At 37.9% G+C, this 23,398-nt stretch overlaps 1 protein-coding gene across 1 annotated transcript in view; it reads left to right on the top strand.

Moving 5' to 3' along the window:
- erbb4b (erb-b2 receptor tyrosine kinase 4b) overlaps window positions 1-23,015 on the top strand; it is a 176,076-nt gene extending 153,061 nt beyond the window's left edge. The window contains exons 21-28 of the mRNA XM_085374300.1: window positions 9,434-9,589; window positions 11,364-11,439; window positions 12,990-13,136; window positions 14,835-14,932; window positions 15,740-15,910; window positions 20,974-21,223; window positions 22,008-22,112; window positions 22,345-23,015. Coding sequence (XP_085230426.1) covers window positions 9,434-9,589; window positions 11,364-11,439; window positions 12,990-13,136; window positions 14,835-14,932; window positions 15,740-15,910; window positions 20,974-21,223; window positions 22,008-22,112; window positions 22,345-23,015 — 1,674 coding nt within the window. The remainder of the gene's footprint in view (window positions 1-9,433; window positions 9,590-11,363; window positions 11,440-12,989; window positions 13,137-14,834; window positions 14,933-15,739; window positions 15,911-20,973; window positions 21,224-22,007; window positions 22,113-22,344) is intronic.
- Window positions 23,016-23,398: the final 383 nt, after the last annotated feature.

Below are 23,398 nucleotides of genomic sequence, written 5' to 3' on the forward strand. Positions count from 1 at the left end.
TTCACGTTATATGCGCATATACTGCGCATCTCCAAAGTCAAACTGACCCTTGTGGATAAACATAATTATTACATAATGAGTAATAATGTTTCACATTTTCCACCAACTTGCAGTCAGACTTTCATGAGTCAAGAGCTCTTTGAACAAAATTATTTCTTACTTTTTAGGCACAACTCAAAATGCATGTGTGCATTGTCATTCTTTAAAGGGATTAAACTCCATAATTGATTTGAGTAAGTGCAAAACTGTGACTTTCCCAGATATTTGACATTTCAAGATACATTTCGCATAAACTTTCAGTACATAAAGCTGCATTAAATGTAATGTGTTACTTTATTTCCATCTGTGCCATTGTTCTTTATATTTCTCTTTCTGTCTGAGCTTTCTCTTTGTCCCTTCTTCTGTGGGTGGTGAGGTCAAAAGATACCCTTCATGCATTCATTCATAAGAGCCAGCTGGATGATGGGCTTCAAAAATATTAGCTTTCTCTCAAGCAAAGAGCCCTGGGTGCTTTACTCTCTTGTATTGTTTGTTTATTTCACTCAATTCAAGCTCCCACTTATGTGAACATTAAATCTACTTATTCACAACAAAATTAAAATTCTTGACATGTACAGCAAAGCTATAAAAAAAACTCTCTTCCCAGCTAAAATGCATGAGTCTTAAAAGGCAGGCTTAAACTGCCTAATAGACTTGAGATAAAATATGTGTTTGACTAGACCAGTAATTGTTGGAGGAATGGGTGAAAAAGCTCCAAAAACCAAAAAAAGAGAAAGTTTAGGGATTCCCTTTGCATTCTTAATGATATTTTATTGTTGTTATTCTCTCAGGCTGTTATATTTTTCTGATTTTTTTATACAACCAGTGACATGAAACTTGACCTTTTGCTTTTTCTCCATTGCATGAAAAAATGGATATTTTAATTTCCAGTAAAAATGATCACGTTCATACGCTATTCTCCACTGATATGAGCTAAACCTTTGACTGAATTATACATTATCTATTTAAAAGCAGCTTATATTCATTGTGTGACGGTAGATAACTTACACCTACAGCTATGACTAAGTAAGGTCAGCCTCTACTCATTCAGAGTCAAGAGAGTAAATCCCACTTATCATGATGGCTGCTTGACAGCTCTTTAGCAACAGCATACATACCCCATACGTTACAGCATATGGAATGAGACACTTCCCCTTCATCTCCACTGTGATTAGATAAAGCACAGTTTCATAGGTATGTATCATCTTAGCTTACTCATGTTATTGAGTTATGATGTTATTGATTGTAAGATCAGAAGATTATCTCTTTAACAGTCACCCGCTTTAACCTCCTAAGACCCGAACTCTTCCACGGCATGCATTTTTAATTTCTCTTTGATATTTGAGCATATTGGGGCCCGATAAATGTAAAAAGAAAGAATAGCCAGATTTTTTTTTACCTTGGTTTTGTTTTTATGAAAAATAAGAGCCACATATGAGGATATTTGTTTAAAATTTTTATAGAACAGTAGCGGTATAATGTCCTCGTAAGTGGATATCAGGCCCTTGTAGAGCAAAATTGAGTATTTTGGTCTAAATAACCCAAAATGTGATGTCCACATATGTGGACGTCCTAGGAGGTTAATGTAAGTATAGATAAAAAGGTGCATGCACATGTAATTACGAATTACATGCTATTAGAGATTCCATGCTCATACTGGCCAACTCATTCTGCTGAATCTTTTAGTGAACCCGATATCTGAAGCTCCCATAAACATCACAAATATTTAATATTTCCAATAAGATTTCTATATACTTCACGTATTTCCTATAGTGGACTTTGAATTTTAAAGCTGGCATTCACAAATATCATCCGCATTGGTGGGTCTTGAATCTCATATCAGTCAACTTCTTCTCATTCCCATTGGGTTAGACAGAAAAGACACTGGATATCAGACAATGATACAAGGTATTTTGTACTTTGATGTGCCCACTGTATCCAATGATAAGGACAAACTTTACATTACCGGGTTTATCAAGCAGGGCTTTGTCACTTTTTTAAAGCTGAACAGTGTTTTCAGCTTTTAATGGGTAGCAAAGCCCTGCTTTCTTTTTACTCCATGTTTGGCTAGATTAAGGCAAAAACTTTGGTTAGGATTAGGGATTAGGAAAAGATTCTGATTCGGTTCAAAATTTTAACAGACTGAGAAATAACACTAATGAGTTACTAATGTTTAAACGTGATGCCTGCCCAAGTCTCCAAATGTGACAAGTCAGGAGTAAGACTGGTCTCTTGCAAAAGGACACAGTGTGAGTATCTGTCAGATGCCTGCGGCTTTCACAAAATAGCAACAACAATTATGCTATTTATCCAGTGTACAATAGTTTTCCATATTGTAAGCACTACTCTGATTAAGTTGCATATTATCAGGGAATTTCCTATGTTAGTCCAATTTACCTACAAATGTATTCAGCCCTGATTTGCTCTTTAAAACTCATTTAACTAATCTGAATTTCACCAGTTCTACTTTTTAAAAGAATTTAAAATAGTTCAAATTACACTTCATCCAGCAATTACCTGAGAATTAGCGGTTTTATACTGTTAATTTACATTTCCTCCCAGAAAAAAATAACTATCCAAAATAGCCCCATAAATCAAATTATTAGTTGTAAATATTTATTGCTGGTTGTTGTAATTCAAAACAACAAAACAGTTTTGCCAGTATTGCAATTGTTGGGGATTGTAAGGGCTGAGTTTTATACGTGTACAAACTTATCTTTTATCATTTATTATTAGTGTTCCATCTCTGCTTCTGCCAGAGCACAGGTCAGAAAATAGAAATGATAGGTCACTTGGTGAGTAAAACCCTTGACTTGACTTCAGCTGGCATTTATTGCTTCTCTAACCCCTTTTATTAATGCTGAACCTGACATAGTAGCAATAGCGAGACACAAGAGACTTAATTCTACAAAAAGATTCTCAGGCCAGCTCTTTGCTCTGAGGCATCCGTGAATGCTTTACGCACAATTGAGGATTGTCTGGGCGTACTAATGTATGTGTTATAATTCTACACACAACACATGCTGAAATGCAAGCCAAATGTTATCTCTTTTTAAAGGCACATCATATTTGCATAAGAGTATGCAAAGAGTTTGGAATACATCACTCTGAGATGCACTCGAAATGCAGGAAAAGTACTACTTTTCATATTTTTGGAATTGTTGTGGGTCAAAAGAAACTATGGAAAATTACTTCTGTCACAATATTCCGGTTTTGTCTCTGAGATCACAGATAATTTGTCTAGAGAGTGAAGTAAACATGAAAGTACAACATATAGGCATTATGCATTCATCCCAGCGCACAGTTCAAAACAAAAAGAACTTTCACCAGTGGGGGATAATTGTTTGTACGGTGACATAGTTTTTAAAAAAAAAAATACATTGTCAGTATCACTTATCCTTCTCTTCAATACCTTTAATTCACAACTTTTAGTGTTTTACTAGCTGATCTTTAATTAAAGAGATGAATGCATATTGCTCAGATGCACTTTGTGCAATTGCCAATTTGTGCAGGTGCAGATTTGTCTGTTTTCACATAAAAGAGAACCCCCCTCGTCTAGGTTGTAGGTATGGTAGTGCATCTGCATTAAGGGTTCATCAGAGAGAATAAATGTATATGAACAAGGTTTCCTTTTGCAAAGTGCTAACTCATTCTGAGCACAGACAAATTGTTCATATTCAAGCTGCCCACTAATGTCATTTTCTAAATTCATTCCGACATGGGAGCTCAAAATGAAATGAAAGCCTACCGCTTTCATCATTATTGTGTTATCATTCCCCCCCACCTTTCTCTCAGTTTCTCCTCCACATTGGTCCGATTTGTTTCACCTCATTCCTTAAACGGTGATTCACCTTCTCCCGAGCCTACTGGGGTCTTTTTATATCTAAACCCTACATTAAACATGTACCGCATTAAGCAGATCTCTGTACTGATGTCACCGGTCTCCAATAAAACTGCATTCTCAATATGATAACACAAAACAGACAGTCACTAAACATCCTGTGCCCTCCAGAGATACTGGCATCCCTGTTAAAATGAGCAAAAGAGGCAGAATAATAAAAGAGAAAAATAGCACAGATGAGTCATGCTCTCTTGCTGCTCACTATTCAGTATTATAAAATTACTATCATTCATTGTAATCACACTTTTCTACAGGGTCTGATGTTATGCACTCAAAAGGAAATGCACAGTATTTTATAACAACACCGACATCACAGAAAATGTGCATTTCACTTTGATTGATATACCTGTTGGTATTATTTCCGATAGAATCTAAATTCCTGAGCTACTAACAAATACCAAGCACAATATACTACTCAAGCCTAACTGAAAACAGAACATAAACCATACTTAACAAGATACAAATCAGGGGTTGGGGAACCAGTACATACTGATGAAAAGTGTGCTACTGGAATAAGGCAGTCGACATGAATGGACAAGGACTGATCATATGGTATGCAATGCTGATGTGATGCTACTATGCCAGTTTATCCAGTGTGAGGGGTTATATGCATTGCATGGGGGAATTATGGATGACTAGAAAGGGAACATCCATACTGACCAAGAAGCACCTAGTAGCTCAGTGCAATGTTCCTTGAATTTACTAAAGAGTGAACTCTCTCGCAAAGAGGGAATTTCTGTGTATAAGTTTATGCTGGTGCTCCAACATTACCTCCCATTCCAAAAAAGAAGCTGCAGACGCTCCCAGGAATGAACAGCTGGGCAATGTCTAGGTTTTGTGGGCGATCAGAGATGATCCCTTGAATGCAAGATGTGTGCAAACAACAACCTAACAAACTGTGGACTGAATTACACACTGTCAAAGGCTGACAGGGCACTGACTACTTCCTGCTGTGAGTCACGTTGGAAGACTGGACCATTTCTCTTTGAAGGCTTGTGAGCAGGTGGCTTGGGTCCTCTCAGAGGCCTGGCGGTTTGGGGGATCTGCGCAGCATCTGATGACATCTGATTTTATTTGGAGTCTGCTGGAGCTACTGTTTGAGTTTGGGGGGTTACAACTCCTAATGCTGCTATTACCAGTGGTATCACTTTGGACTTTGTATCTTTCACTGTTTCTATATTTTCTCATGCTCCTTCTTCCTGATGTTGCTATCAACAACTACAAATCACAGCTCTTCTACTCATTATCAGCATCCACTATATCAGGTTGGTTAGCCAGCATCTGCTTGTCTGTCTGGAACCTTATTCTTGTTGTTCTCAACAACCTTTAGTCTCCCATCGGGACTTGGGGACTTCTACTCTGTATGCGGCAAATATGTTCCTGCACACTATCCCAGCCACATAGTTGTGCTTCTCAGTGTATGCAGTCCCAACTTCCATCTTATATCCTGCTATCAGGCAACTAGGTTTCTTTCATTTCTAGAGAGGTTTAGTTGCTTTCTCTTTCAAGCTTTCACGACTGTTCTTGGTTAAATGGTATCCACTTAAACATATTAGCCTACAGAAACCAAAGGAAGCAGAAATAACACAGAGAATTAGCCAGAAAGGGAACAATGCAGTCCAAGGTAGAATTGATTTGTTGATGCTTGGTGACGGTATCGTCAATACTAGTTTGTGTCTTAAGTGCGGAGTTGTTTTAACTGAAAGATATTGTATTCCTATATTATTTTCCTCTCACACCTCACAAAAATGCTGTTACTGTATTTGTTTAATGAAATTAAAGTTCACTGTTCATGTAGGAAATTGTAACACTATGAATACAGCTTTAATTATGTGTCACCATGTGCAATCTATAAATTCTTCCTGAATCTTTATGAGCATAAATCCACAGTGAGAAACATCACTCCTACATAAGCACAGCATGAGAATAACCTCAGGCACACATACACATACACTCACTGAAGAAAGCGAACACACAAGAGGTTTATAGAGCCTCTGTTGGATGTTCAGTCTCATTAGAAGTGTTTCCTCATGAATAACATTATTCAGGATGAATCACTTGATTATAGATTTCTCTGTGTGTGCGCGTGTGGTGGCTATGTGGGTCGACAGCTTTCTCTGCATGCATCTGTCTGTGTCTGTGTGTGTGTGTGTGTGTGTGTGTGTGTGTGTGTGTGTGTGTGTGTGTGTGTGTATCTTGCCAGAATAAACAACAGTGGGAAGTGCCAGTCAGTGAAAAATGGGCACCACCTCTCTTCGCTCTCCTCCTATTGATTTAATCTCCAGCCCTTTGCCACTCGCTGCCAAATCTGTCTTCACAAAACACATCTAAGGACAATGCCTTCCACTTGGGTTTTGTTTGCAGGCCTCTCTGAAATAGGCCCAAATAACCATGGCAGGATATCAGAATATTTTCCGAGAGAGTAGCGATTTTCTTCACTGCCATGAGGATGGTTTAGCACCTGTATAGATTGTATACCTGTAGTATCTACTTATGTCCTTTTCACCGTCCCTTCTATAAATGAGATCTTCTTTGCAGCTTTTTTAAACAAACATTCTTCCCATCAGAAAGTTTAATAAGGATGGCTGAGTTAGTGTAGATTACAGTGATGCTATTTTATTATATGTAAATAAAACCTGTTTAATGTGAGAGTTACATGGTATGAATGGGTTTTGTTGTTGTTGTTGTTCTGTTATACTTATATTTCCTAAAATTCTGATGGGGGCATTTGAAGACTGTTCCGCTTCTAGGTATTCTAGAGATTTTTCTCCCTGGCTTGCTTTGCCATGTAAAATCTCAGTGTGCAAGGTTTAGGGCATAGGTCTTATCCCTACTGATTGGAAAGCACCTCTCGTCTGGAGGTGCGATCATAACAGAGTCTGTCTGAACCCTGTGGATTTTCTCTGGTGGCAAGCTTACCTGAAATACAGCTTCCACTACTGGCAGCAGCCTGGCTGTCTCATCCAGGTTTGCTGCAATTACAAAACCTCTGGCAGTGAGTTGTTCTCATCGTGTCCACATGGGAGGCCAGTAAATGAGAGCAACCGAGTAGAAAAAGAAAAAAAAGTTTGTTCCTTACGCACGTCTGCAGCCACTTCCCACTCTGCACACACACCATCACCTCCCCCTCTCAATCTCATCGTTCTGGCAAATTAAAATTCATGGGTTGCCAAACCATCCATTCTCTCTCCGCTGCTTAATTGTCTCGAAAATTGAGGAGATTACTGGGTGCGATTTATGTACAAATAAGAATCTGTCAGAAACCTGGCAGTGTATACATTGACATACACACAGACTCGATGAGCCATGGGCAATGACCAGCTTGGCCTTTGTCCATTTTCAATTCTACCCCTTCTGCAGCATTTTGGGCAAGGTATGCTTGCAAAAGTTGGCACAACACTGTGGGGAAAAGAATAGACACTCTCATAGACACTGAAAATCACACGTTGGCATGTTTGAAATTTAATAATCATCCCCTTAGTGTATATCAGCGTTTCTGCTTTTAATGTAAATTCTGCTTTTGAGCATATGGTACATCATAACATATCAGCTCATGGATCCTCATTGTTACTGTAATTTTTTTTTAGCTCTGGCACAGAGTGGAATCAGACATCATTAGATTGCTCATGTAAATAGCAAAAACCTGCACATTAGTCATGCCGTATGTTTTACAAGAAAAAAGTTTAAATACAAGTACATTGCTCGAGTTGCATAGTTTCCATTAGTCACAGTCTCAGCGATTGGGCACATTAATCTCCTAACATATTCCCAAACTGGCAGCACTGGCTATAAGAGCAGAGCTTAAATTTGCCTTACAAGTGCTTGTTGAGCTTAGAGCCAGTAGTAAAAGTCATTAACGCTAAAGCTCATAAATAAGCACTCATTTGTACAATCTGACCATGCAAATCTGAGAGATACTGATTCATTCTGATATAATAGCCAAAACAAAGAATGCACTCTGTTGTACTGTAATAGTATGTTTATGTATGATATGTTTGATTACTTCATTGAGGTGCTACCTACAACAGTTATGAATCTCAGTCTCCACAGCAATTTATGTGATTTTTTTTGATTGGCACAAATCATTATACTTTTCATGAAGTGAAATAACTTCACCTCCTGCCCTTAATTTTAAGGGCAGATGTAGGTGCATGGTGATATAGTCCCACATATGCAGTTATTGAACTTGTTCCTGTACTGCGCTGCAGTGAATAGCTGGATGGACATGTACTGTAATAGAATTATCTGCTCATGAGAATGATTTATTATGTCAGCGTCTTATGAAAGCAATATTATGTCATATTCATGTCTACAGGTGCATATGGGTTTGTATGTATATGTGCAGGTATGCTAAAAGCACCTGTTCGCTCCTGAGATTAAGCCAAACGAGGCAGTGTGATCATAGCCTTACAACTGTATGAATGTTATCTCACCTCTTAGACTGGTGTAGCTCAACCCCACCTATCTCCATCCCTCTACTCTCCTCCTGCTCCTACTTCTCGTTTCATTCCAGCCCATTCCAGCTAAATCCAATTTGTTATGGCTTCAAATAAGGCCTCGTTTTCTCTGTCTTCTCACCACTTCAAACAAAGTGGCTTACATTATTGCTTGTCCAATTTGAAATAGTTTTCCCCTATTTTTCTGTCTCTTCAAGTCCACTCTAGCAGTGATGCACAATAGGCAGTGTAGGCTCAAGATGTGCTGCACAAGGTGTAGAAAGTGAAAAGCCTTTACACAGCTTTATGGAGATATTATATTGTAGCTTTAGGACATGGCTGGCATTTTGCTTCACGCTGAGGTTGCCTTTCTGCTTTTGTAATGATGCAAATTCTGATATCCTCTTTACCGGTGCACATGTTTGTGCACACGTGCCTCTCTACACACGGTAATGATGTTTTTTTGTTTTCTTGTAATTGTTTTTTTGTTTTGTTTTTATTAAGCACTTGTACTTTTTGCTGAAAAAAAATGGGGAAAACATCCCAGTGACATTAAAATTGGGATTTAAAATATTAACCTATTAACCTAAAACTGCAACAGTAAAATGTTTTGAGAGTTTGTTTTGTTGGGTTTTTTTCTAAAGCATATCAGTTGTAAAGACAGAGCACAGGGTTGGTTTCCTAATTGTTAAGTAAATATACAGATGGAAGTGTTTTACTCCAACATTCTTGCTCCTATGAGTCCTGTTTTAATTGAAAACATGCTTATGGATACTACCTTTGATTGCATTGCCAAGCATTTGGCAGTTACGGGGGCTTTTCTACAGTCTAGTTGTTGATTGATGGGAATTATAAATCTAAAAATATCAAAGTGGTTTTAATGATGCTGATATAAATAATTAGAAAAATTCTAACGTTGACTTGATAGTGATAATGATGACAACATATGGTGATCTTAACTTGCATGCATTTGATTTATAGACAGCAGTATCATGTATGTTGTTGCAAATGAACTTGGAGGGAAATATTGTCTTTATGTGCATCTGTTGTGTTGCAGGGAATGATGTATCTAGAGGAGCGTAGGCTCGTCCACAGGGATTTGGCAGCCCGAAATGTCCTGGTCAAATCTCCCAACCACATCAAGATCACTGACTTTGGGCTGGCTCGCCTGTTGGATGTCAATGAAAAAGAATATAATGCTGATGGAGGAAAGGTAAATCGTGACATCTCCTTTAGAAACATTGTCAAATAATGAAATTTGGTTAATTTTGGGGGGTAAATAGACATTTAATTTCCTTCTGAGAATCTGAGTTGATGATCACTGCCACACACTGCCATGGAAAGCAAACATTAAACAATTTCCTGGCTGGGAAGCCTTCTTTTGCTCTAGAGAGAACAATGAGTTTTTAAATCGTAGAAGACTGTTTCGCAAGCAAAACAAGCCATCAATGCCACCGCTGAACATGTTCACCTTGGAAGTGCAGTGTACGAAATTATAGCCTCAAAAAACATAAATTAATAACTATGTTTTCATAGCTGAATGGGCTGAAGTTATCAGAGCTTGTGATTGTGAATAAGGTCGATCTAACATTAGCAACATTTGAATGTATGAAGTTGAAGACTTGTGTTGTTTATATGGGCTATTTTTTTTTCTTTGGTTTGAAGTCTCCACTGTTTGTTTGTTCCTCTCCTTTGCTCTTTGTTTCACATTTTCCTTGTGTCTTTTGTGCTCTTCATCTGCTCCCCTATATGTGTCACACACAGAGCAGAGTAAAGCAGGCACACTCTTAGCGGAGGAGAGGAGAGGCAGGTGAAGTGAAGCTAATGTTACTTGAGATGGTGACAGCTAGGAAGGAGAGTCATTTTAAAAGGGATCCGAAACTTTGCTTTGTTTTGGTTTTTTTAAGCTCAAATAGCTACTATGTAGTGAGTTTTTGAGGTGCTGATTGCCTGATTGCCTGTTATCTTCAAAAAGACCCAGATCAGGCATTTAAGCTAAACTAATCTGCTGCTGGCTTCTGCTCTGTATAGACTGACTGTCTCTTCTCTTCTGACTGTCAGGAAAGTGAACGAGAATAATGCAAAAGCTTTCATTTAAAAATCTCAATTTCATTTGCATTTGAACCAGAAACGTGCCAAAAACGTCTGCTTTATAATTCTTTCCTTAACATTTAAATGAAAAATGCAGTTTGAATGTTGGAGTGTGTACAGGCTGCAGTAACCATCATGTTAGTGCTTTTTGTTACTTTTGCAATTGGTCCGGTATGATCACTTGAACTTGTAATAAGGGCCCATCTACCTCAGTTATTTGTTGAATAAAGTGTTGGTTTAGGAGATACAATATTAATAAATAACCATTTTGAACCTTACGGCTGACATTTTGTAAAAGACAGCGATACACATTAACATTAATGAGGGTTTCATATTCTACAAGAAGAACTTAGCCCATCACAAAGGACAGTTTCACTGGAGTGAAATGGTATTCTGCTCTACTGGACCGTGTTATTTACCTTTGGGGATTTCAAAACCCTGTAAACATAGTAAACAAATATATCCTTGAGGCTGTAATTACACTGAGTTCTGACCTCTTCTAATCTTTGTTTATCCTTTGCCGCTTTTGTATTTTGTTTTCAAAACCTCTTTACTCAAGAAAGTCTTTTTCATCCCTCTCTCTTCGTCTCTTTCCAGTGTCTCCAACACGGTTTATACCAGTGATGATCACTGTAGTATTTTCCCCTCAGCTGAGTGAAAGACAAATTCTGATCTTCCATAGCCCCTCCTCTCAGTTTCCATCGCTGTAATAAATAGAATTTCATATCTAATTATAGTGTTAAGCTGCATATCACCAGTGTTGTTGATGTATCTTTGCCAAAATGGTCCATTATCACTGTCAACACCCAACTAGCTGATATTTAGTATAAAAACACATGGAAAATTAGAGTTTTCCTTAAGTATAAGGGTACTAACATCTCTGCTTTTATTAACAGATGCCCATCAAATGGATGGCCCTTGAGTGTATTCATTACAGGAAGTTTACTCATCAGAGTGACGTTTGGAGTTATGGTAAGTGTCCTTTGAATATAACAATGACAGTTTTCTATATAATTTTATTGATAACAAAGGCACTGGTTGACCTTCATCCAATGAAATGTAAATAGAAAAGCTGAAATTAAAAAAAATGGCCACAATTTTAATAAAGCACAGATTCTTATCACCTGTTTTGCAAAAAGTTTTATTGTTTCTTACTACTTTATTGTCATGTTGCCATCAATATACTAGAAACAACAATGTCAGTTGCTAGGCAGCATATGGCAGCATAATGTATCAGATGTGTAATTCAACTTTTGTAGATATAAATTACATGTTACGGTCCCGAAATTAAGCAATAGAATATTTTAGTATGGTGCTTTAGGTACATAAATACTGCAAATGGTTATTTTAGCCAGTGGTGGGTGATTGTTAGGTAACATGATGCCATCGTAATATCAGATGTCACTAAGAGCATTCGAGGCCCTTTAAAGTGTACCTGTGTGCCTAGTTTAGTTGCTCAACCGCTGACAGTCTAGCAGGAATTTGCAGACAAAGGAAAAAATAAAATAAGACTTGTGTGTGTGACAAGAAATAAAGAGGGGAATAGAAAAAGGGTGCATGAGGTAGAATGTGTTCAAGGCCATCTTCATATTCTTGGTTTTATTCATTATTTACAGACAGTTACATCAAAATACATGTAGTGGGAGAAAACTATTGAAGGTACAAGGCTGTGAGGGAGAGGACAGAAGGACCATGAGAGGAAAGAGGGTGAGATCATGCTCCTGCTGAGAGCTTGGCTCCGACTCTTCCCTGTCCATTTAAAACGCTAAGAGCAGCCAAGAGATGGTGAATAGACAGTGGATGGACACTTTACTTTGAACTCATATACATGTAGTGTAATGTGAAGTAAATTGTGATTAATAAAATCCTGAACATTATTTTTAACTCATCTTTTTAGTTTCACAAGAATCAAGAACCATTTGAATGGTTGATTTTTTCCTTGGTGGCTAATTAGAACAGACCAGACCTGGCTGATTGGTGGGTTTTGCAATCTGTAAAAAATTGCGGCGAATAAGGGAATAATTTGGGGACACTTGAGTGTAGTTTGCACAAGGAAGCATAAAACTGTTATTGGTCACATCATGAGTCTTTGCACAAGGTGTTGCTTTTATCCAAGCCTTGTCATTTCTGCATACCTGTCTGACAAAGATCTTACCCATAGCTTACAATGCGACACTGTAGCAAGGTGGTTAAAAGCAGAGTCACGCCTATGTTTTCCTGTCATTTATTTATGTAATTTGCTTGAGACTGAGACTTATTGGTAAAACAACATTTACTGTTTTCTTAAGACATCTCTTTTTCAAATGTCTGTTTCATTAAATGAAAAAGATTTCAAAGTGCACTTGTGCTTCCTTACTCTAAAAGAAAAGGAACATTTATTTTTGTTTTCCTATTTCCACTTACTTAGTGAATTTGGGCTTTCAACTTTCTACTTGTTCTTGTTTTTGTAATTATCTTTTTGTCTCTCCTTACTTAATCTGTCTGCCTCTGTGCTCATATATCACTACTCCTACATCTTTCAGGTGTAACCATTTGGGAGCTGATGACCTTTGGAGGGAAGCCATATGATGGGATTTCTACAAGAGATATCCCAGATCTGTTAGAGAAGGGAGAGCGTCTTCCTCAACCACCCATCTGCACCATTGATGTTTACATGGTCATGGTCAAATGTAAGTAAAATCTCAAAGTAACCAGAAGAACAGAAACTCTCTTTAATAAACTAAAATCAAATGCAACAAATCAAATAAATCAGAATTAATAATTACTGCTTCTACCATGTTAAACTGAGAGCGATGAGGAAACATGCTAGCTAGTTTTGAATAGAAAACATGTTCAGAAAACATTTGGTAATCGGTAGATTGCGGTTCTACAGTTTAGCCCACCTGTTTTCTTTTAATTGATCATACTTGTATACAATTTTAGAGGACTGCTAAGCATGAACAGGTTGGCCTTAGTGGTCAGCCACTGCTGTTATACTGTCAGGCACTGGGGTCACAGGTGGCACTATACCCTCTGGCCACTGCTGACAGGACAAAGACTGGGTGCCAGCACCACTTCAGCCTTCTCTACTGCGCTCCAAGGTTCAGCCTCTGGCCGTTTCTGTCACCTTGGCTTTTACGGTCACCCTCAACCTGCGCCAATCTGGCAAGTGGACACAGACACGGCAGGGAGAGGTTACTATCACCTGCCTCTTATCTGACTTCTTTCTGCAACACTGCACATGCTGAAAAGGCTCATGTGCTCAGTGTACTTCTGAAGCTTTAACTAATTTCACTATCCTCTGCTTTACTGGCAATAATAATAGACGCTATGCACCAAGACAAAAGATAATCAATTTTACATTTGAAATGGCTTGTGTATGTATTTATGTATTCACATCTAAAGCCACATTTAACCATCCTTTACCTAGTCAGCCTGTACTCAAGGCCAGACCACATGATTGCTTTGGCATTATATCATCATGTTCACATGGAAACTGGCAGAAGAGCACATAGCTCCATATGGCCATTATAGCGATGAAACAGTATTTATATTTGAATAAAGAAGAGAACTTAATTTAAACTCATGTAATTAATCATTATGAAACAATGCATTCTGGAAAATGGTTTAAAAATGAAATCTTCAAAAATCTTAAGAAGTAGGGGAATATGGCCTGTTTTCATGTCATGTGATTGATGTCAAGCTTTCACAGGTTAGCTACAGTTTTTTGTTACCCAGACCTTCCCACCACAGTTGGCCCAGGGATAATCCACCACATCTGCCCCATCAATACACGAGCAAACACACCAGACTCCACTATCACCACCACTTAATAGCATAATGGTGTAATACAGAGCTGCTTTGAGTGCAATTGAAACCACCATCATGATAGATTTAACCTACCATATCGACCAGTCAGGAAATAAGTTCAAGTTCAGAATAATTTCAATTTATCACTTTACGTATAAATACCCGTTCACAATGAATTATTCACTTTGTAGAGATAGCTGCATGTCAAAAAATAATGCTTGAAAGATGATATCAAAGTCTAATTATTGTGCATTATTATGTAGCCTTTAATCCAAAGCCTCAGTCTATGGAGGCATTACCCTTGACACCAAAGTAGGAAGACCACTCAACTGCACTGCCAAATCTCCACTGACACCTTCTCAACACATTGTTCCTAATAGTTAAATGGGGTAACAGTAAATTTACACAGGAACAAAAAACAGGATCCTGATGGGGATAGATGAAGCCTCAAATTGAATGTTGACTGGGAAAGTTATACACATCAATAAGATGTATAGATGGCATCTCCACCCCACACACACGTTATTTTTATTTGGAACATCATATTGTTAAATATATAATAAAGAAATGCCTTTCAGGCTGGATGATTGATGCAGACAGTCGACCCAAGTTCAAGGAGCTGGCTGCCGAGTTCACTCGAATGGCTCGAGATCCCCAAAGATATCTGGTCATCCAGGTAGGTAAATTGATGGTATCGGAATATGTATGTTATCTTTATAGTGTGTCTTCGGTTACTGTGTCAGTTTTTCATATAGAGAGTTTTTCTGTTTCCCATTTCTTTGTAAAAGAAAAAAAACATGGATTTTGCTTATGTTGTGTTAAAATAAGTGCTCATTCAAAAAAGGTTTCTCTAAGTAACACAAGTAAAACAGTCATGAAACAAATCTGACATTATCACACTTGTTATTCTGATATTTTCAAATTAACTTCAGTAAAATATAAGCTGCAGAGGCTATAAAAGTGTTAAAAATAATAGCTAATGTGTTATCAGAATAACAAGCTGGACCTCACTCCAAACACTCTCCGTCTGATAATATATCTATTAATGTCTACTTCCACCCCATACACATTTGTTGTGGTTTCTGTGCCCCACCCTCCCTTTCTTGTTTCTCTGCATATCAGCCTTTCTCAAAAGTATCAGATGGATCTGCCAATGACAAGGCCCCAAACCACAGTCTGACTTAACTTGTTGCTTTATCGTCAATAAATGTTTTTCTCCCTCCCCTCACTTCCAACTGGTGACAGCAGATGGCCGCCCCTCCCTGAGTTTGGTTCTACCGGAGGTTTCTTCCTGTTAAAAGGGAGTTTTTCAATCCCACTGTTGCTAATAGTGGGTTTTTGTTTTTTGTTTTTTTGGATTGTTGGGATTTTCTCAGTTTTATTGTAGACTTTGTATCTTACAATATAAAATGCACTGAGGCCATTGTTGTGATTTAGCATTATATAAATAAAACTGAATTGAACTGAATCAAACTTTACTCAGGGTGATGATCGCATGAAGCTCCCCAGCCCCAGTGACAGCAAGTTCTTCCAGAGCCTCTTGGATGAGGAGGAACTAGATGACCTGATGGATGCTGAGGAGTACTTGGTGCCCCACTCCTTCAACATCCCCCCACTGGCATACACTCCCCGCACAAGGATGGACTCCAACAAGGTATTTTATTTCAAGCGCCCTAATACAATGTTCAATATGTGGAAGAAATACTGAAGATACACTTACATTGTGTTATTAAGGTGGATCATTATGCAATGTGACTGCACAATGTGTTTTGCGGTAGAAATAGATTGTTTAAACTTGGAGGAATTTTTAAAAATAGCTTAGACTTAACAGCATGTTTTCATCTTAGCATGTCAAATACTGCTATTCTGGCAGATGCCACTGGCATCTGTGCTGTGACAAGAGAGATTAAGTCCACATTTGGAGGCTAGAAGGGTGGTGGTGGTGAAGTAAATCACAAGTTTGCCAGCCAACAACTCACGGTTTGTCTCCTGTTTCAGACTTTGTTCTGCGTTGATTTCACTTAATAATTAGTTTTAGGTTTTGTAGTGGCCCTGGCAGAACCACAATGGTGCAATAGGCTTAAGAAAAGGCTATGGATTATGGTGTAGGTTCACACCCCTTCACAATATCAAGCGTGCATAAAATGTTCAACTAATTTTCTTCTGTGTATACCCAGCTGGCAGTGGTGATAAGAGCAAATAGAGTTCTTAAATGACTTGCTCTTGTCTATGTAAAATATCTAAATAGAGCTTTAAAAAGATGACAGATCTGGTTAGCCAGCTGGTTGAACATGTGATTGCATTAGCCCTTCTAATGTAGTCATTGTCAAGCTGGATGGGCTATTGATTTTAACTGTTTTTGATGTACTCACTCAACAATTAATTTGTTCGTGTTGCTCTGTTTTTATCAGAATTTTAAGCTAGAAGTAACAGTGGTAATAGGAGGTGCCAACTGCCATTAGTCATAATGGTTTTCTACATTCTAGACATCTAACCCAATATTTTAGTGTAGTTTTCAGTTCACTGTACTGTTGTTGATGTCCACAGATTTTCCTACAAAAATATTTAGCTGGAATATTTTTAAATAACTTATTAACATTGTACACAAGATTAAATCTATTAAATGATAAACTGTAAAGTCATAAAGTTCGAAACCTCTTGCAATAACCTAGGTAAGCCAGTTTGTGTTTTCCAAGTGAATCCCTTCATTAACACTGTAAGGAAGACTGGTGGCCCAACCCTTTTTCATTATTTTTGTTATTACTTCTTTAATGAACTTAAGTTTTAATTTGTGTGTTTTTCTTTTACTTTTTTCATTAAATTTGTTTCTTATCTTTTAATTTGACATGGTCTCTGGATTACCATCTCTTATTACCAGTTCTTTCTAAGCATAGTAGCAGTGTGGCTGGTTGAAAGATGAAAAATGGGACAATATAGCAAAAGTACTCAAATCATTTAGATGCATTCTAAAGTGATATGGGAATGGTTTTCTCAGTGCAATGCAGGACTATTCTGTTCAAGCACAAAAGACTGAGGCCTTAAAACTGCACTCACACAGCTTTCTCGCGTTCACTCCCATCTGTCTCTTGCTGTCCAATTCTCTTTCTGTTTTCCTTCGTCTTTCTCCTTTGTGAAACTGTTGTAATTGCCTTCTTCTGAATTGGAGTTTACAGCTAGATCTTCTCAGTTCTTGGACTGTTCAAATGTTCATAGTCTCTCTTTGGACTTAAATCTATCACAGCACCAGTCACACAGCCAGAATTCAAACATTTTCTATTCCAAAATCCCCCTGTGTTTATGTCAGAATAAAAATACCCACTGAATGCCAATGAGAGATATGTCTCAAACCTGTTTTAGTGCATTTCAGAGAGTGAATGATTATGTATTTGCCTGATCTGTATATATATTTACAATCCCCCTGCTGTTCCCTACTATTGCCTATACTTTTCTTCCACTACTGGGCCTTTCTTTTTAGTTTAAATTATTATGAAGTTATTTGCATTCAATTTCAAATAGGTTGATTATTGTAATGAGCTTGATTATTAAAACACTTACTTATACAGCCATATTTCACTCTATTATTGTGACTCATAACTGGAAGAAATTTGTTCTGCACTCACTTAAACAGACATTGCCACCATACTCCGAAATGTCATTATGAAAATGCATGCTAAGATTAAAAACTATTTGGTTTAAAGCGATGCCAAAAGCTTGTGCTTTGATAAAAAGGTGAACGGGGCACTTTACTTGACTCTTCAAGTAATAGTTAATATTTTACTTCACACTGGATTAAGTCTCTGTTCATCTTCAGGGTACAAAGTAATACAGCTGTGCATGTGTTTGAATATGATTTAAAGAAACTCCACAGTTTTATATTTGTGTTAAGGTTAGTGATTGATTTTGTTTTTTATTTTTTGATGAGTGATAGGTATAAATGAGGATTGAAAGAGGGAAATTTAGTAGATATACCTGCAGTTACACTGTAATGACAAAACAGCATGAGCTCTAAGGCCTCAACTAATTGCTTCTGGCTTATAATGTAGAGCACTAGATGAGAAACTGGGGAAGACTCCACATGTAATATATCAGGAAAAAAGAACGATGCTGTTGCATACAGAAAATGAGAATGCCCCTCAATTCTGCCCTTTGAAGTTCCTGAGATTTCAAGCAAAGGTTTGGACAAAATATAGCAGTAGGCACAGTTTTGTTTAAAGCTCCTATTTGCTAATAATTGCATTACTCCGATCTCTAAGTTAACAAAAAAAAAGGAAACAAAAAAGATTTACATGACTGTGCGACAAGAGTCAGATGTCATCAGTAACTGGGCACTCAGTAAAAACTTTATTGGAATAACTTAGTAAGCTTGTAAAGAAGTATGCTCATTTCCTGCTTTAGATTTGTATTTGTGGACTTCACTAAATTATTTTCCATAGTTCAAAATAATTTTCTGCTACAATGTACTTTGATAAAACTCCTCAATTCACCATCTGTCTGAAAAAAGGAATCTAAGCTTCTCCCGCTTTAAGGACACTGATCTTTTAAGGCAGATTTCTACTGATTTGGGTATGGTAAACAAACGGTTCACTGGGTGAGATGTGTGCCTGTGATGAGCGTATTATGGATCTCTCCATCAGTATGTACCTGTCTCTGTGTGACACCATATAGACCCAAAAGAAAAAAGAAATTGTTGGAAACTGGGCATTTAGAGTATGAAGCCATTTGTATCTTAGATACAAACCCAATTCTGAAAAAGTTGGGACACTTTATAAAATCTAAATGAAAAAAGTTGCAATAATTTACTAATCTCATAAACCATATTTCATTTACAGAAGGATAAAGAAAAGGCAAATGTTTAAACTGAGACTTTTTGCTATTTTATGAAAAGTATTAATAACATCTCAAAAACGTTTAGATGAGGGAATAAAAAGCTGGAAAAGTGAGCAATATTAAAAAGAAACAGTTGGAGGACCATTTTGCAATGAATTAAATTAACTGACTACAGGTCAATAACATGATTATGTATAAATAGAATATCTCAGGGAGGCAGAGTTTCTTAGAAGTAAAGGTGGACACAGGTTCATCAATCTGGGGGGAAAAAGTGCATCTAAAAATTGTGGAACAATTTCATAATAATGTTCTTGAAGGAACAATGTTAAAGACGGTGAATTATTCTTCATCTACAGTATATAAGATCATTAAAAGGATAAAAAGGATCTTGAGAAATCTCTTGGATGTGGACATGTGCACATGGGACAAGAATGAAAATCGATATTGGATCATGCTCGTGATCTTTGTGCCCTTAATGCACTGCAAATTAAAAATAGGTCAGACTCATAGAAATCCATCCATGGCTCAGAAACACTTTCACGACTGTGTACACAGTTTGCTGTGCTATTCAGAAATGCAGGTAAAAGCTCTATCATGCAAAGAAGCCATATCAAAGCTTTTTTTAAGGTGGACTGAAACAAGGCAGAACGCAAATCAATATTTGAAATTCTTTTGGAAAACACGGAACCCACATCCTTTGGACAAAGGGAACAGCTTGTATGCATGCAGTTCTGTATGTAGTTCAGAGCTTTCACCAGCTAAAAGCATTTGGCGTGTGGTGAATCAAAAAATACAAACACAAAGAAGACCTAGGACTGTTGAACAGCTGTAGTATATATATGAGAGAGATAAAAAGAATGGGACAGCATGCCTCCCCCAAAAGTTCAGCAACTTATATTTTCTGTTCCCAGAAATTTACAGCGAGGGGATCCTGTAAACATCGCCGTGTACTTACTTTTCTTAAAATGATACGTTTTCCCAGTTTAAATATTTGATGCAGGTTTGGTTCTGAATAAAGTATATGTTCATGAGATATGCAGATCATTGCATTCTGTTTTAATTTACATTTTACACAGCATCCCAAATTTTTCAAAATGTTTATTAATCATATGCTGACCTCATTATCTGGTAATTTAGCCATGTTTCATCCACTATTATAACAATTTTTTAGTATTAAATAAGGTAAATAGCCAGAGGTCCACTTTAAGGGAAATAAATTCCATATACTGTTGCCGTAAGATCACAGACGACTCAGCATTAACCTGAGGATAAGTTAATAAAAAAATTTAAAAAAATAAAACTTGCTGAAAATATGGGGGAGAAAAGATAAACCGAGTAAAGCACTTGCTGAGGTTCATAAAAGCCCTTTTTTGTCATTAGTGTAGACACAAATGCACACAGCATGACATTTCTGATATGGCTACTTAAAGACTTGCTGCATGGAGCCTTTTAATTAAAATCCTTTTAATTGTACTTGGCAGTCATGCTGCCATATCATTGTTTGGCACTGCTGTTTGTCTCCCCTGCCTGTCACATTTTAATATTGCAGATGGACAATAGTACAAAGTACTTCAATTGTCACTTTTACAATAGTCTTTGTCTTACTTTTTTTGTTGTACTTTTTATATTGTTTTTTTTTTTTGCTTTTGTACTTGTACCACACCAGAAAATCAAACTAGTTTGTAGACAAAAGATTGGAATAGAAACAGTTTCCCCTTGAAGGTAATGAACTTAAAGTTCATTGACTTCGACATTAGATTTTAGATTTTAAACACAATTTGCCATTAATCTCTCATCGTATATCTGTCTTAGTAAACTGATTTTCTTTGAATTCAGTCTCACATTCCTACTATCCTAACTGAACCCTTTCTCTCATTTACTTCTACACAGAACCAATTTGGCTGTCAGGATCCCAGTTTCAGCATGGAGGATATGCTGGCTGCCGTGCCGAGAGTGATCTCTGGTCCCCCTGTTACTGGAAGCTGCCTCGCTCCACAGGAACTTGCCTCAGGAGGAAAAATAGTTGGTGGATTTGGCCGTGGTAGCCAGGATGACCCCCGCTGTAATGGCACTCTGAGAAAACAGGCATCCCCAAGGTCAAGCACCCTTGAGGCTGGCTCAACTCTCACCACAGTGCAAGGTAAAGTAGAATGACATTCAAAAGCAGCGGTCATGGGATTAAATTCAATTGAGGGACTCTGAAAAATACTTTGGGTTGCTCATACCAGTAAATTGAAAACAAATATCAAGCATAGAGTCATTATGTTTTGTGTTTTTGTAAACATTACCAAACTCTACATGAATAAACTGAAACTTAATGACATATCCTAAGAATTCTTTGGTACAGTTTATTTATTTTAAAATCTGGTTTGATTATAATATGTAAAGAGAGGATTCGCGAAACAAAATCAGCCCTCATTTTATTTTCAGTCACTGAGCCTGAATGTACCACAAGGTGACGCCATAGCCAGTGACACAGTGACAAAAATGTCATGTCACAGTAGACAAGATAGGTGAGATCGGAACAGAGAAAATGTCCTGAATTATTTGTTGACATTGTGACTCAAGTTATTCTTTTCTACGTTTTCCCTTTATGCTTGCTGCCAATATTTGTTTGGGTAGGTAAAGTGAGTTTAACAATGCAAGCGTGTCTATAATGTCACTTCATTGGAGAAGTAAGAAGTGAAAGAGAAGAGTGTAACATATTGGTAATGGCTGCGTTCGAGCACTAATCGGAATCCATGTACTGTACGGTCAGCCCATGAAAAATAAAGATGTCATCCCTAAATCACCCAAATTAAAGTTACTTGGCTACAGTTATAGCTCTGCCTCGTAGTTTATTAGAAAATATATATGGATCTTGACATAAGGTTTTCATAGTAGCATACTTTAAAACTCTCTCTTGCTTCCTTTCCTCTTGCAAGGCGGAGGTGAGGACAGTAATGGACAGCGTTACAGCGCCGATCCCACTGGTCTTTTATCAGAGCGAGGAGCAAAAGGCAATGCCATGAGAGACAAGAGCAATTCAGGTTACTCTGACAGTTTTGAATGTCTTCATCAAATTTCTAAATGTTTGGAAAAAATGAGCTAAATGACATAGTTTGTGTTGTGATACAGTACTTATCTAAAATAATATATTAAATGTGTACCCAGTTCTTTTAAGGGTTTGAAAGCATCTGATATGTACACTATAACTTAGAACATTCAATAACAGAACTGTAGAGACCTTAGCTAATGCTAATATCCCCTTTTTGTTTCCAGATTATCTCATCCCTGTAGAGGAAAACCCCTTTGTCACACGGCGTAGGAATGGAGATGCCCACACAGTGATTGATGGAGCTAGCTGCCACACTCTGCATTTGGCTGGAGCCACTGCTGCCCCCAAAAGTCAATCCACTCATGGTGATGATGAGTATGTCAACGAGCCACTGTACCTGAATACCCTCCTCAACACTGGGGCCAAGAATGGATTGGCTGGCACAGTCTCCATCTCTGGCTCCGGATCCTCTGTTGCACAATCAGTACTGCAGACAGTCAACCCACCAACATCAAGCCACACCATCTCCTCCACTGGATATGTGGTACCCCCTGGCCACCTCCCCCACCCATCGTATCCATCACACACCCTGCATTCGGGGCATTCAGGACACGCTCTGCACTCAGGCATCACCAGCGGCACCATTATGTTTGATAAGAAAGGCAAGAAAGCCACTTTTGACAATCCTGAATACTGGCAGCACAGTCTCCCTCCCAAGTCCTCACTGCACAACCCTGAGTACCTGCAGGACTGCAGCACACGCTTCTTCTACCGCCAGAATGGACGCATTCGCCCTGCTGTGGCTGAAAACCAGGAATACTTGTCAGAGGCTGCTATGAAAACAGGCAATGTATTGCCACCCCCTCCATACAGACAGAGGAACACTGTGGTGTAGTGACCCACCTGTAGCACATTAGCGATGAATAGAGGGGTATGGGTGGGGATGAATGGACAGTAAACAGTCCTCACGTTTCCATGCTGTTCTTCTCAAACTGGGTTCTTCTTTCACCTTTCCTTAACACTTCTCTTTGTCATGTCTGCTAATCTTGTATTCTCACTCACTGGTTTTGCATTTTCTATGACAAAACTATAACAACATTCACTAACGGCCTCTTTTGTTACTTTGTCCTTGGCCCCTAAAGCAAACACAGACATCTCTTTGTGGTGTATTCTGTCCTGGAAAAGAAAAAGTCCAGTTTTTTTAGAATCAAAATTGCACATAAATAATATTAACACAATCAAAGATGAAAAGAGGAGGAAAAAATAAACTGTGGTTAG

The sequence above is a fragment of the Diplotaxodon limnothrissa genome, linkage group LG16 (assembly GCF_057381915.1).
Source record: "Diplotaxodon limnothrissa isolate DT_005_m linkage group LG16, D_limnothrissa_male_GT1.1, whole genome shotgun sequence".
Classification (NCBI taxonomy): domain Eukaryota; kingdom Metazoa; phylum Chordata; class Actinopteri; order Cichliformes; family Cichlidae; genus Diplotaxodon; species Diplotaxodon limnothrissa.